Source organism: Bos taurus, chromosome 15, assembly GCF_002263795.3.
Source record: "Bos taurus isolate L1 Dominette 01449 registration number 42190680 breed Hereford chromosome 15, ARS-UCD2.0, whole genome shotgun sequence".
Lineage (NCBI taxonomy): Eukaryota > Metazoa > Chordata > Mammalia > Artiodactyla > Bovidae > Bos > Bos taurus.
The window spans coordinates 77993436-78007929 of NC_037342.1; the positions used below are offsets into that span (position 1 = coordinate 77993436).

Consider the following 14494-nt stretch of genomic DNA (forward strand, 5'->3'; position numbering starts at 1 on the left):
GCTGTTTTGTGGTTAATTTTTAATACTCTTGTTACCTACATTTGTGAATTGGTGACTTTGCATGGCATTATCCTCTTATTTCCTTATCTTTATTTCTTGTGAATCTACTGTAGATTTGCCTTGTGGTTATTATGATGCTTACATAAAAGACAACAAACTAGTCTACCTTATGTTGTTAGCAACTTAATTCAATTGCATACAAACACTTTACCCTCTTATAGCTACCAAATGTCTTCAATATTACAACATGCCTCTTTTTATATTGTGTGTTCTTTCATAAATTATAGTAGCTATGATTACTTTGCCACTCATATCTTTTAACTTTTATACCATAGTTAAGTGGTTAACACATCTATTACAGTATTAGATTTTCAGAATATGACTATACATTTGCTTTATTTTATGTGTTGAATAGTTTCCATATATTTTCATGTTACTAGTCACTGTCTTTTTTTATTTTACCATAAGGAACTTTTGACACTTCTTGTAAGGTATGTCTGGTGATATTGAATTATCCTAGGTGTTTATCTGTGAAAATTTTTTCTTCTTTATTTCTGAATGATAACTTTTCTGGATAGAGTATTCTGGGTTGGCATGTTTTTTGTTTTTTTTTTTTTCAATAATTTGAGAATATCTTTTCATTCCGTTCAAGCCTGCAAGATTTCTGCTATGAAATCTGCTGATAATCTAATGGAGGTTTCTTTGCTGGCTTCAAACTTCTCTTCTCTCTCTGCTTTGAAGATTATCCCTTTGTGTTTGATTTTTACAGTTTTGTTATAATATGTATTGAGAAGGTCATTTTGGATTGATATAAGGAATAATTTATTACTTTCATGACTTGAATGCCCAAATCTCTCTCCAGGTTTGGAGAGTCTTCTGTAATTTCTTCAAATAAGCTGTCTGACCCCTTCTCTTTTTCTTTGGAATGACAATGATATTGATTTTTTTTTTTTTTTTTGATGGTCTCCTATAGGTAACATTTCTTCACCTTTTAATTTTTTTCTATTCAGCATTGGATATTCCAATGTTTCTATTCTGTGTCTGGGCTTCCCTGGTGGCTCAGATGGCAAATAATTCACCTGCAATGAGGGAGGCGTGGGTTTGAACCCTGGATTGGGAAGGTCCCCTGGAGGAGGGAATGGCAACCCACTCCAGTATTCTTGCCTGGAGAATCCCCATTAACAAAGGATCCTGGCTATGGGATCACAAAGAGTTGGACATGACTGAGCAACTAAACACATTCTGTATATACTGATTTTTTTTTCTAGGTCTACTCTGTTCTTGATGCTCTCTATTGCATTTTCTATCTATTGAATTCTTCAGAAATTCAGCTCCAGAATTTCTGTTTAGTTCTTTTGTATGATCACTAATCTTTGTTAATTGTCTCATTTTGATCATGTATTGTTTGCCTGATTTCATTGGATTGTCTTGCTATGATTTCTTGAAACTCAGTGAATTTCCTTAAAGGAAATTTTGAATTATCTATTATTTATCTAAATTGTAGATCTCCATGTCTTTGGGTTTGGTTACAGGAAGATTACCGCAATCTTTTGGTGTTGTCTTGTTTCCTTGATATTTTATGTTCCTGGGAATTTTGCATTGTTCTTCTTGCATTTGATTTAACTGCCACTTGCTCTGTTATTTACCAATTGCTTTAGGATAAAATATCTTTCATCAGTCTTGCTACTGATTCTAAGATGTTATAGATTCTAAGGCTTTCTCATACTTTGTATAGATGTACCAGCTCTAAACCTCTTGCTTCCTTTGTGGCATAATTCTTAAGATTATTTGTATTCTTTTGAGCCTACACTGTGTCAATGGAACTGTCTCTCTCCTTTTCCCCTGGATACAGTGCACAGTACAGGTTTATGCCCACACACCTGGTGCTATTTCTACATGTCCGCCTATCTGTTAGAACCTGATCTTGCTGTTGCTCTTGGGAGTATGCATTGGGAGTTGGCTGCAGAAGAGGGGAAGGTGGGAGCTTGCATGCACGTGTGCTGGGGATGCCAGTGGTTTAGCTGGCTGTTCCTGGATGAGATTTGCTCCATGACTTGTGAACAATCTTCCTGATGGAATCTAGAATTCAATCAGTATGAACTTGTTGTTCAGTCACTAAGCTGTATCCAACTCTTTGTGACCCCATGGACTGTAGCACACCCGACTTCCCTGTCCTTTATTATCTCCCAGAGTTCACTCAAATTCATGTCCATTGAGTTGGTGATGCCATCCAACCATCTCATCCTCTGTCACCTGCTTCTTTGGTCTTCAATCTTTCCCAACATCCAGGTCTTTTAAATGAGTCAGTTCTTTGCATCATGTGGCCAAAGTATTGGAGCTTCAGCTTCAGCATCAGTCCCTCCAATGAATATTCAGGACTGATTTCCTTTAGGATTGACTGGTTTGATCTCCTTGCTATCCAAGGGACACTCAAGAGTCTTCTCCAACACCACAATTCAAAAGCATCAATTCTTCATTGCTCAGCCTTCTTTCTGGTCCATCTATCACATCTGTATATTACTACTAGAAAAAACCATAGCTTTGACTATATGCACCTTTGCCAGCAAAGTGATGTTTTGCTTTTTAATATGCTATCTAGGTATGTCATAGCTTTTCTCCCAAGGTTTAAGTGTCTTTTAATTTCATGGCTGGAGTCACCATCTGCTGTGATTTTGAAGCTCAAGAAAATTAAGTCTGTCACGGTTTCCATTGTTTCCTCATCTATTTGCCAAGAAGTGATGGGACCGGATGCCATGATCTTTGTTTTTTGAATATTGAGTTTTAAACCAGCTTTTTCTCTCTCCTTTTTCACCTCCATCAAGAGGCTCTTTACTTATAGTGGTATCGTTTGTATATCTGAGGTTGTTGATGTTTCTCCTAGCTATCTTGATTCCAGCTTGTGATTCATTCAGCCTGGCATTTTGCATGATGTATTCTGCATATAAATTAAATAAGCAGGGTGAACTTAAGTCTGTTTAATAAATTCAAGAATCCAAAATTCCTCACCACCCATCTGCTTCCTCCTTCCCTCCCTATCTGTGCTAATCATGAAACCCCCCATACAATTCTCTGGAAGCTGTGAGGGTGAAACGAGCCTTCTCAGCAGCATCCTGCAGAGCTGGTGAAGTCATATGTTCACTCACCAGCTCTCCTTTTCTCCTGTGGGAAAATCACAGGCAACCAAGGTCAGCCCTAAGTTGTGCCCCTTTGGGGGAGGAGTGATGCCCGCAAAGTCAAGATGTTCATTCTTCACACCCTAGTGCATCCAAAGGTGTATATATATATGTGTGTGTGTGTGTGTTATACACGAAAGTCTCACCTCCACAAAGATTCTCTCATATGTAGGTGAAATCCCCAGTTAGTGTTCCCACTGGCCCTCCCATGACAGGGCCAAGAGGGGCCAGAACTCATTCACAGTCTCCTGTAGGCCACACGGCTGGTCCTGACATCTGCCTGCCTCTTGCCCCATACACCTGTGGGTGAGGTTCTTGGTGAGTTCCTTGGCGTATGGAGCTGGATCCCACATTTCCCATAGAGGCACTTTTGCTCATGGGTGGATACCAAGTGTTTACTGTTAAAGGGAGGGGGCGGAACTGAGCGCATCCTATGCCAGCGTGATGCTGCCATCACTCTCCATTTTCAGGCATTTGAGGCAATTAAATTCTTCCTTTTTGAAGCTTCTTTGGCCTCTGTTGCTTAATAGTTTTTGTTTGCCAGGTACAGTACCTGGTATGATGTAGCTGCTCAATAAGTACTTGTTACATAGATGTTGTCTGTAACATAGCATCTCTATTATTCTTTATGCTAAATATGCTTACATGATTGATCCTTGAACAATATGGATTTGGACTGTGCAGGGTCACTTATCTGAGGATACTTTCCAATAAATATGTTGAAAAATTTCTGGAGGTTTGTGACAATTTGAAAGAGCTGGTAGATGAACCACGGAGCATAGAAATATCTAAAAAATTAAGAAAAAGCTCAAATTAAGAAATTAAGAAAATTAAGAAAAATACATGTAGATATTAGCCTACTTTGCTATTTACTGCAAATAATACACACAAATCCATTATAAACTGCTAAATTTGTCAATACTTAATATTACTTAAATATTGGAAACTTTTATGTAATTATTTGCTTATCTTTTTTTAATGTTTTTTGTGTGTGTGTGTGTGTGTGTGAAATGAAGTGAAAGTCACTCAGTTGTGTCCGATTCTCTGTGACCTCATGGACTGTCCTCTGTCCATGGGATTCTCCAGGCAAGAATACTGGAATGGGTTGCTATTTCCTTCTCCAAGTGTTTTTGTTTTTTTTTTTCAGTTTTGCCAAGAAAATGCACTGGTCATAGCAAACACCCTCTTCCAACAATACACGTGGACATCATCAGATGATCAACACCAAAATCAGATTGATTATATTCTTTGCAGCCAAAGATGGAGAAGCTCTATACAGTCAACAAAAACAGGACCAGGAGCTGACTATGGCTCAGATCATGAACTCCTTATTGCCAAATTCAGACTGAAATTGAAGAAAATAGGGAAAACCAATAGACCATTCAGGTATGACCTTAATCAAATCCCTTATGATTATACAGTGGAAGTGAGAAATAGATTTAAGGGCCTAGATCTGATAGATAGAGTGCCTGATGAACTATGGACTGAGGTTTGTGACATTGTACAGGAGACAGGGATCAAGACCATCCCCATGGAAAAGAAATGCAAAAAAGCAAGATGGCTGTCTGGGGAGGCCTTACAAATAGCTGTGAAAAGAAGAGAAGCGAAAAGCAAAGGAGAAAAGGAAAGATATAAGCATCTGAATGTAGAGTTCCAAAGAATAGCAAGGAAAGCTAAGAAAGCCTTCCTCAGCGATCAATGCAAAGAAATAGAGGAAAACAACAGAATGGGAAAGACTAGAGATCTCTTCAAGAAAATTAGAGATACCAAGGGAACATTTCATGCAAAGATGGGCTCGATAAAGGACAGAAATGGTATGGACCTAACAGAAGCAGAAGATATTAAGAAGAGGTGGCAAGAATACACAGAAGAACTGTACAAAAAAGATCTTCATGACCCAGATAATCACGATGGTGTGATCACTCATCTAGAGCCAGACATCCTGGAATGTGAAGTTAAGTGGGCCTTAGAAAGCATCACTAACAAAGCTAGTGGAGGTGATGGAATTCCAGTTGAGCTATTCCAAATCCTGAAAGATGATGCTGTGAAAGTGCTGCACTCAATATGCCAGAAAATTTGGAAACCTCAGCAGTGGCCACAGGACTGGAAAAGGTCAGTTTTCATTCCAATCCCAAAGAAAGGCAATGCCAAAGAATGCTCAAACTACCGTACAATTGCACTCATCTCACATGCTAGTAAAGTAATGCTCAAAATTCTCCAAGCCAGGCTTCAGAAATACGTGAACCTTGAACTTCATGATGTTCAAGCTGGTTTTAGAAAAGGCAGAGGAACCAGAAATCAAATAGCTAACATCCACAGGATCATCGAAAAAGCAAGAGAGTTCCAGAAAACCATCTATTTCTGCTTTATTGACTATGCCAAAACCTTTGACTGTGTGGATCACAATAAACTGTGGAAAATTCTGACAGAGATGGGAATACCAGACCACCTGACCTGCCTCTTGAGAAATCTGTATGCAGATGAGGAAGCAACAGTTAGAACTGGACATGGAACAACAGACTGCTTCCAAATAGGAAAAGGAGTACGTCAAGGCTGTATATTGTTCACCCTGCTTATTTAACTTATATGCAGAGTACATCATGAGAATCACTGGACTGGAAGAAGCACAAGCTGGAATCAAGATTGCTTGGAGAAATATCAATAAGCTCAGATATGCAGATGACACCACCCTTATGGCAGAAAGTGAAGAGGAACTCAAAAGCCTCTTGAGGAAAGTGAAAAAGTTGGCTTAAAGCTCAACATCCAGAAAACAAAGATCATGCCATCTGGTCCCATCACTTCATGGGAAATAGATGGGGAAACAGTGGAAACAGTGTCAGACTTTATTTTTCTGGGCTCCAAAATCACTGCAGATGGTGACTGCAGCCATGAAATTAAAAGACGCTTACTCCTTGGAAGGAAGGTTATGACCAATCTAGATAGCACATTCAAAAGCAAGACATTACTTTGCTAACAAAGGTTCGTCTAGTCAAGGCTATGGTTTTTCCTGTGGTCATGTTTGGATGTGAGAGTTGGACTGTGAAGAAGGCTGAGTGCTGAAGAATTGATGCTTTTGAACTGTGGTGTTGGAGAAGACTCTTGAGAGTCCCTTGGACTGCAAGGAGATCCAACCAGTCCATTCTGAAGGAGATCAGCCCTGGGATTTCTTTGGAAGGAATGACACTAAAGCTGAAACTCCAGTACTTTGGCCACCTCATGGGAAGAGTTGACTCATTGGAAAAGACTGTGATGCTGGGAGGGATTGGGGGCAGGAGGAGAAGGGGATGACAGAGGATGAGATGGCTGGATGGCATCACTGACTCAATGGACATGAGTTTGAGTGAACTCCGGGAGTTGGTGATGGACAGAGAAGCCTGGTGTGCTGCGATTCATGGGGTCGCAAAGAGTCAGAGACAACTGAGTGACTGAACTGAACTGAACTGAATTGCTTTACAATGTTGCATTGGTTTCTGCCATGCTGCTGCTGCTGCTGCTGCTGCTAAGTCACTTCAGTCGTGTCCAACTCTGTGGGACCTCATAGACAGCAGCCCACCAGACTTCCCCGTCCCTGGGATTCTCCAGGCAGGAACACTGGAGTGGGTTGCCATTTCCTTCTCCAAGGCATGAAAGTGAAAAGTGAAAGTGAAGTCGCTCAGTCGTGTCTGACTCTAGCGACCCCATGGCCTGCAGCCCACCAGGCTCCTCCGTCCATAGGGATTGTCCAGGCAAGAGTACTGAAGTGGGTTGCCACTGCCTTCTCTGGGTTTCTGCCATACAATAATGCAAATCAGCCATAAGTGTATAGATATATATCCCCTTCCTCTTAGGCTTCCCGCCCACCCCCTGCCCCCATCCCATTCGTCTAGGTCATCACAGAGCATCGCTGGGCTGAACGACCACCACAGAGCAGCTTTCCCTAGCTATTTTACACACTCTTTTGCAACATAAAGGGTAATGGTTAATTCAGGGTTTTCACTCTCAAAAGCACTTGCATTAAAGTCTTTAAAATGATGTTAAAATGTATAATATTTTCTCCTTAATCATTAGTTAAAACTTGGCATCTCATTAGAACTTTAATCAGCGTTGAATTAATGACATCCTGAATAGCACTGGTCTAGAGCACACTGAGCTTTCAAAGTGCCATTGTGGCACTGGTGAAAGCTTTCACTACAAAAATTTTAATACATATTCGGGTGTGGTCAAGACAGATTAATATAATCACATGTAACCAAAATCCAGCTTGAATAAATACTGCTTTGGACAAATTTTGTTTCCTCTTGAGCAGGGTATCTCAATAGCAGTAGTATTGTTGCTCTGGACTCAGGTAACCTTTGCTGTGGGGGGCTGTCCTGTGCATTGTAAGATACTGCTCAGAATCTCTGGCCTCTTCTCACGAGTTGCTAGCAGCATGTCCTCTCCACCCAGATTGGGATGATAAAAAATGTCTCCAGATATTGGGGGACAAAAACTACCCATGATTCAAAACCACTATACCTTATCCTCATCAATGGCCAGGAAGTGCTATTTCAGTATTCTGACCCTTGTGGCCCATATTCCTGGTGCCCATCCTTGAAATGGTATCATTTCATGTAAAGTCACGTGATTGAGTTCACGATAAGCAGGAGGTGTGTCTAATTGACTTCTGAACAGCATAGAGGTCCATAGCCTAAGTGCCCTGTGAACACTGGCTGAAATTAATTTAACATTTCCTATTGATTTCTGAAGTTATGTTACCTACAAGGAAGTTTGAGATGTTCGTATCCAGGTCCTGCTTCCCATGAGATAGGTGCCTGATTAGGAAGGGGCCAGGCATGGGTCTCTGGGGACCAATCTTCTCTCACTTGATCATCATGCCTTCCCCCTGGTATCTCTCGGCAGAGTGAACTCAAGGCTGAGCTGCTAGACTTCTTATTTATGGAACATAGAGAGGCAAGTCTACTCTGCTCTTGTTTTTAATCAGGTGGAGTAGATGCACTGGCTTAGTCTCAACATTTGCAAGCCTAAGGCTGGAAGGGGATCATATTTTCCATGTGGCAACTCCTGAGATGTATGAGCTCTGGTTGAGATTTTGGTCTTAGTGCTTTCGGATTGAATAACTGGGAAACCTGCATGCTCTGTGGGGTAGTTTCAGGGCATCATCTGCCTTCTGTGGTCGTAACAGAAAAAAGAATTGTGGTGAGACAACAGAGCCACAGAAACATTGGGGTGAGTTTTGTTTTGTGAGCATGTGTTGATTACAACTGCACTTTGAAAGCAAAGTGAGTTGCCCATGGCATTTTACAAAGTGCTCTCACATTGGTCTGGTCTTTGCCAGAAGCAAGCACTGTGCCAAGTATTGGAATTCAGGGATGAAGAATATGTGGTCTTCGTCCCTGGGGACCTTTATTCTTTCAACATTTTCTGAACACTTACAATGTTGCCAAATACTGAAAGGTTGTTGTTGAATCACGCGAAGACACCGGGATTCTTGGCCCCTGGAGGAGAAGAATTCAATCCGGGGCCAGAGACGAGGCTTGATCGCTCAGAGCTTTTGTGTAATAAAGTTTTATTAAAGTGTAAAGGAGATAGAGAAAGCTTCTGACATAGACATCAGAAGGGGGCAGAAAGAGTACCGGCTTGCTAGTGTTAACAATGAAGTTATATACTCCAAAGAATGTCTGGAGGTTGTAAGGACCTCCCATAATTTACATTTTAAGATAACAGAATTAGCCAGAAGGTTTGATCCAGAGACTGTCCTTAGGCAGGATACATTATTGTTATATAATCCTAAGGAATGTGGAGAAAGAGAAAAAGTTTGTCCTTTCTTCCTCCTTGAGAATTCCAGACCCCTCTCTCCTTGGGGACCCCTAGACTCCCTATCAACCTGCCTATGAAATGACTCTCTCATTACATTCCTTAGGATTATATAACAATAATGTATCCTGCCTAAGGACAGTCTCTGGATCAAACCTTCTGGCTAATTCTGTTATCTTAAAATGTAAATTATGGGAGGTCCTTACAACCTCCAGACATTCTTTGAAGTATATAACTTCATTGTTAACACTAGCAAGCGGGTACTCTTTCTGCCCCCTTCTGATGCCTATGTCAGAAGCTTTCTCTATCTCCTTTATACTTTAATAAAACTTTATTACACAAAAGCTCTGAGCCATCAAGCCTCGTCTCTGGCCCCGGATTGAATTCTCCTCCGGGGGCCAAGAATCCCGGTGTCATCGCATGATTCAACAACAACCTTTGAATACTGTGCTATGACGATAGTTAGTCAGTGTTAGTCTCTTAGTCGTGTTCGACTCTTTGTGACCCCATGTACTGTAGCCCACCAGGCTCCTCTGTCCATGGAATTTCCAGGCAAGAAACCTGGAGTGGTTTGGCATTCCCTTCTTCAAGGGATAGTCCTGACCCAGGGATTGAACTCCAGTCGTCTGCATTGTAGGCAGTTTCTTTACCATCTAAACCACCAGATCTGTAGCCACTCTTCATTCTGTGTACACCACTGAGTGCTGTATTATGGAGGATATTCAGTTAGCACTGGAGATGGAGTGTTGAGCAGGACATAATCTCTGCAAGTTCACAACTTAGTGGGGCAGATGGTCACATAACACAATTATAAATCAGTGTGTAAAGTGCTGTGATTCCAAAACGTCCTGAGAGTAGAAGGCCACTGACTGCAAGGCCTGTGGATTCAGAAGATGGACTTCCTATCTTTGAGAAGCATCCATGGCAGCACAGTGAATGAGTCCTTAATTTCTCCTGGGATGGAGACGTATGACATCCACCTGTGAGGTAGGTTTTGATTCCATGGTACAATTTGGATCTTGAGTCTCTGTGAGGTGAAATAACTTTCCAGATAAGTTACCACTTAAGGATATTGGTATGTATACCTAGGACTCCAAACAGTTCTTTCTTCCATGAGTGATTTGGTAAAATTCCCAAGCTGATCTGAGAGGTTACTGCTGGTCTCTGCAATTGTAAACTCTGTCGGTTTCTTTATGGTGGTGACTCATGATAGTCCTCGATCATCTGGGCCTGTCTCCAATGCTAAAGGAAGGAAGCTTTGTGGCGTGAGTTGATGTCATATGACTCCTAGTGTCAAGCACCCTGGAGCTTAACCATACAAGGGCCTATGTTGATACACACTGGTCTCAGTCAACTTGGATAAATCCAGATGGATGAAAAGAGTCTGCTAAACAGTCAGTGCACAATCTTGGTGATGCTTTAGGTGTTGTAAGGTTGGACTTCAGAGGAGGATTTGTCAAGGCACTAGTTGGGATTCTGGGTGGAGAAGTCGTTTGCACTTCTGTTGCCACTGGGGATATACAATTGAAAAAGTGAAGGTACCCGGGTAGAGAGTTGTGAATGTATTGAACTGGAGCTTTTGCAAGGAACTAGGTCACCTAGTTCCAAGTGTAGAAGCAGATAATTAGGAGGAGAAGCAAAAATAAGGAGTCCTGAGTGTCAAGTGAAATTTCTTCAGAAGACTCTGAAGGGTATATGGGGAGGTGAGAATCCTATTTTGTAAGCCACAAAGAGAAAAGGAGCAAAAGACAGTGAGATAATGGAAATTTGTAGGTAAAAACCAAAGCATTCAAAGTCAATACAGAGATGATTATCATGAAGATAGCAACACTGTCCTTTCTGCCCCTATATCACCCAATGGGGCAACAAATTTTATAATAGGTTTCTCCTAGTCCAAAGTCTGGGATTCGCTGGTGGCTCAGTTCATCACTCATTTGTGTCTGACTCTTTGCGACCCCATGGACTGCAGCACGCCAGGCTTCCCTGTCCATCACCAACTCCCGGAGTTTACTCAAACTCATGTCCATTGAGTCGGTGATGCCATCCAGCCATCTCATCCTCTGTCATCCCCTTCTCCTCCCGCCCTCAATCCCTCCCAGCATCAGGGTCTTTTCCAATGAGTAAGTTCTTCACATCAGGTGGCCAACATATTGGAGTTTCAGCTTAAGCATCAGTCCTTCCAATGAATATTCAGACTGATTTCCTTTAGGATGGACTGGTTGGATCTCCTTACAGTCCAAGGGACTCTCAAGAGTCTTCTCCAACACCACAGTTCAAAAGCATCAATTCTTTGGCACTCAGCTTTCTTTATAATCCAACTCTCACATCAGTACATGATTACTGGAAAAGCTGTAACTTTGACTAGACAGATCTGTGTTGGCAAAGTAATGTTTCTGCTTTTGAATATGCTGTCTAGGTTGCTCATAACTTTTCTTCCAAGGAGCAAGCGTCTTTTAATTTCATGGCTGCACTCACCATCTGCAGTGATTTTGGAGTCCAAAAAAATAAAGTCTGTCACTGTTTCCATTGTTTCCCCATCTATTTGCCATGAAGTGATGGGACCTGATCCCATGATCTTAGTTTTCTGAATGCTGAGTTTTAAGCGAACTTTTTCACTCTCCTCTTTCACTTTCATCAAGAAGTTCTTCAGTTCTTCATTTTCTGTCATAAAGGTGGTGTCACCTGCATATCTGAGGTTATTGATATTTCTCCCAGCAGTCTTGATTCCAGCTAGTGCTTCATCCAGTCCAGCATTTATCATGATGTAGTCTGCATTTAAGTTAAATAAGCAGGGTGACAATATACAGCCTTGATGCACTCCTTTCCCGATTTGGAACCAGTCTGTAGTTCCATGTCCAGTTCTAACTGTTGCTTCTTGACCTGCATACAGATTTCTCAGGAGGCAGATCAGGCGGTCTGGTATTCCCATCTCTTTAAGAATTTCCCAGTGTTTGTTGTGATCCACACAGTCAAAGGCTTTGGTATAGTCAATAAAGCAGAAGTAGATGTTTTTCTGGAAAATCTGCCTTCAATGCAGGAGACCTGGGTTGGATCCTCTGGTGAGGAAGATCCCCTGGAGAAGGGAATGGCTACCTACTCCAGTATTCTTGCCTGGATAATTCCATGGATGAAGGAGCCTGGTGGACTACAGCCCATAGGGCCTCAAAGAGTCAGACTTAATTGAGAGACTAACACTTTCAGCTGTTTCACAGTTCAAAGTCTAATCCACTAGTCCAACCTCTACCTACAAAACGCTTTTACTTTTCAGTTGCCTGACTTTTTTCAGGATTTCCCATTGTCTGTTGACTGAACTCCAAAGTCCATAGGAGTCTTTTATGAAGTGATACTATAACCTATTTCCAGCTTTAGTATTTCTATTTCCACTTTACTCCAGCCCTACTCAATGAATTTCCATTGTTTGTACATCCTCTTCTGCTTTTTTGAAGTGTTCTTCCCTTTTTTTTCACATGACTAACTCCTACTAATCTTTCAGTATCCAGGTCACAAGCTTCTCAGACATGCAAGGGATTGTTATGCAATTTTCCTACTTAATGTATGAGTCTTTTGTTTCATTTCAGATCACCCATTGAAATTCCTGCCTCCTGGTGGCTACATCATGGCTAAAACACACAATGTGACAGAATTCATTTTCCTGGGACTTTCTTCCAATCCAGAGGTGCAGAAAGTCTGCTTTGTGATGTTTCTGCTCCTGTACACAGCCACTGTGCTGGGGAATTTCCTCATCGTCCTCACTGTCAGGAGTAGCAGAACCCTTGGCTCCCCTATGTACTTCTTCCTGAGCTACCTGTCCTTTGTGGAGATCTGCTACGCCTCGACAACAGTCCCCAGACTCATCTCAGATCTGCTGGCTGAGAGGAAAGCCATACCTCTGTGGGGCTGCATGTCACAAGTTTTCTTTATCCACTTCTTTGGTGGCATTGAAATGTTCTTGCTCACTGTGATGGCCTATGACCGCTACGTGGCCATCTGCAAGCCCCTCAGCTACACCACCATCATGAGCCGGCAGGCGTGTGCCCTCCTGGTGGGAGCAGCATGGGTGGGGGGCTTTGTGCATTCCTTGGCCCAAATCCTTCTCATCTTCCACTTGCCCTTCTGTGGCCCCAATGTGATCGACCACTATTTCTGTGACGTGCTTCCCCTGCTCAAACTTGCCTGCTCTGACACCGTCCTCATTGGTCTTCTGGTTGTTGCCAATGGGGGGACCCTGTCCGTGATCAGCTTTGTGGTCCTCTTAGCCTCCTATGTGGTCATCTTGCTCCATCTGAGGACTCGGAGCTCCACGGGGCGGTGCAAGGCCCTGTCCACCTGTGGGGCCCACGTCACTGTGGTCACCTTGTTCTTTGGGCCCTGCATCTTCATCTATCTGAGACCTTCTACCACCCTGTCTGTGGACAAGACGGTGGCCATATTCTACACAGTGATCACACCACTGCTTAACCCTGTCATCTACTCCCTGAGAAATGCTGAAGTGAAGAAGGCCGTGAGGAGGCTGTGGGTCAGAGCAATCAAATTAGAAGAGAGGTAGAGGCTGAGCCTTGGTCTTGATCCACGGGCTTAGAATGATGGTGAATAAAAGTGAAGTGACACAATGGAATGAAGGACACTTCCTAGGGTTTATTTTTAGATTACTCCAACTGGTTCCATTCTTCAACAGCTTCATTGTACTCATTTATTAAATATTTTCTTTTATGGATATACTATTACTTAACTAGCCATTTTTCTGTTACATGTTTAGATTATTTATATATTTTTACTACTATAAATAATAATGTGCTAAGTATTCTTGAATAAAAATCTTGATTGATACTTCTCATTTTTAAGTCTAATTTGCTATCATAAATTTACTGCATTAAAAGTTACTATAACTTTTGATGCATAGTCTCAAATCAATTCTCAGAAGATTTGTAATCCAGCACAGTCATTACAGTTTTTCTTGGTGAGAAATAAAGTTTTATACACTCTCAAATGACCTCCCCACAAGATGTTTATTAATTGTAAAAATTTAAAGGTAACTTTATAGTTGTGAAACCTGGTAGACACTTCCTTTAACTATTACTCACATTTATTATTGCCATTTACAAAGAGACACACAACATCAGTGTGATATTTCTACCCAAAATACATAATATGAGTTTAAATATGAAAAAAAGTCGGTCAAACTTTAGTCAAAAGACATTTTGAAAGGAGAGAGATCAAGATGGTAGAGTAGGAGGAAGCTGGCTCATCTCCCTTTGTAAATATATGAAAACTACAGCTGCATATACAGTGACTCTCACTGAAGTTGGTACAGGTACTAGCAGAATTGTTCTTCTACAACCAAAGCTGTAAAGAGAGACCCCCATGGATTCTGATGGAAAGGGAGGAGATGTGATCTGTTTAGGACTCACACCCCCAGTGGGGAACACAGAAAAGGAGAGGATATTATAGACTCAGGGTATTGAGGGGTTGAAACTACGTATTAAACACCCCAGGCCTGAAGTCTGATACCAGGAAGAGGAGCCCTCTTA

At 41.6% G+C, this 14494-nt stretch overlaps 2 protein-coding genes across 3 annotated transcripts in view; both read left to right on the forward strand.

The window, feature by feature from the left end:
- The window catches only part of OR4X17 (olfactory receptor family 4 subfamily X member 17), a 48083-nt gene extending 34372 nt beyond the window's left edge, over positions 1–13711 (forward strand). Inside the window, exon 2 of one of the 2 annotated variants that reach the window (XM_059874648.1) lies at positions 12545–13711. In XM_059874648.1, coding sequence (XP_059730631.1) covers positions 12545–13512 — 968 coding nt within the window. In that variant the 3' untranslated portion in view covers positions 13513–13711. Of the gene's footprint in view, positions 1–12544 lie in introns of those variants that run through there. The other variant, NM_001389860.1, reaches the window with a different exon arrangement.
- Positions 1–14494, forward strand: part of OR4C45 (olfactory receptor family 4 subfamily C member 45) — a 98745-nt gene that overhangs the window by 34372 nt on the left and 49879 nt on the right. The gene's annotated exons all lie outside the window — the stretch shown is intronic.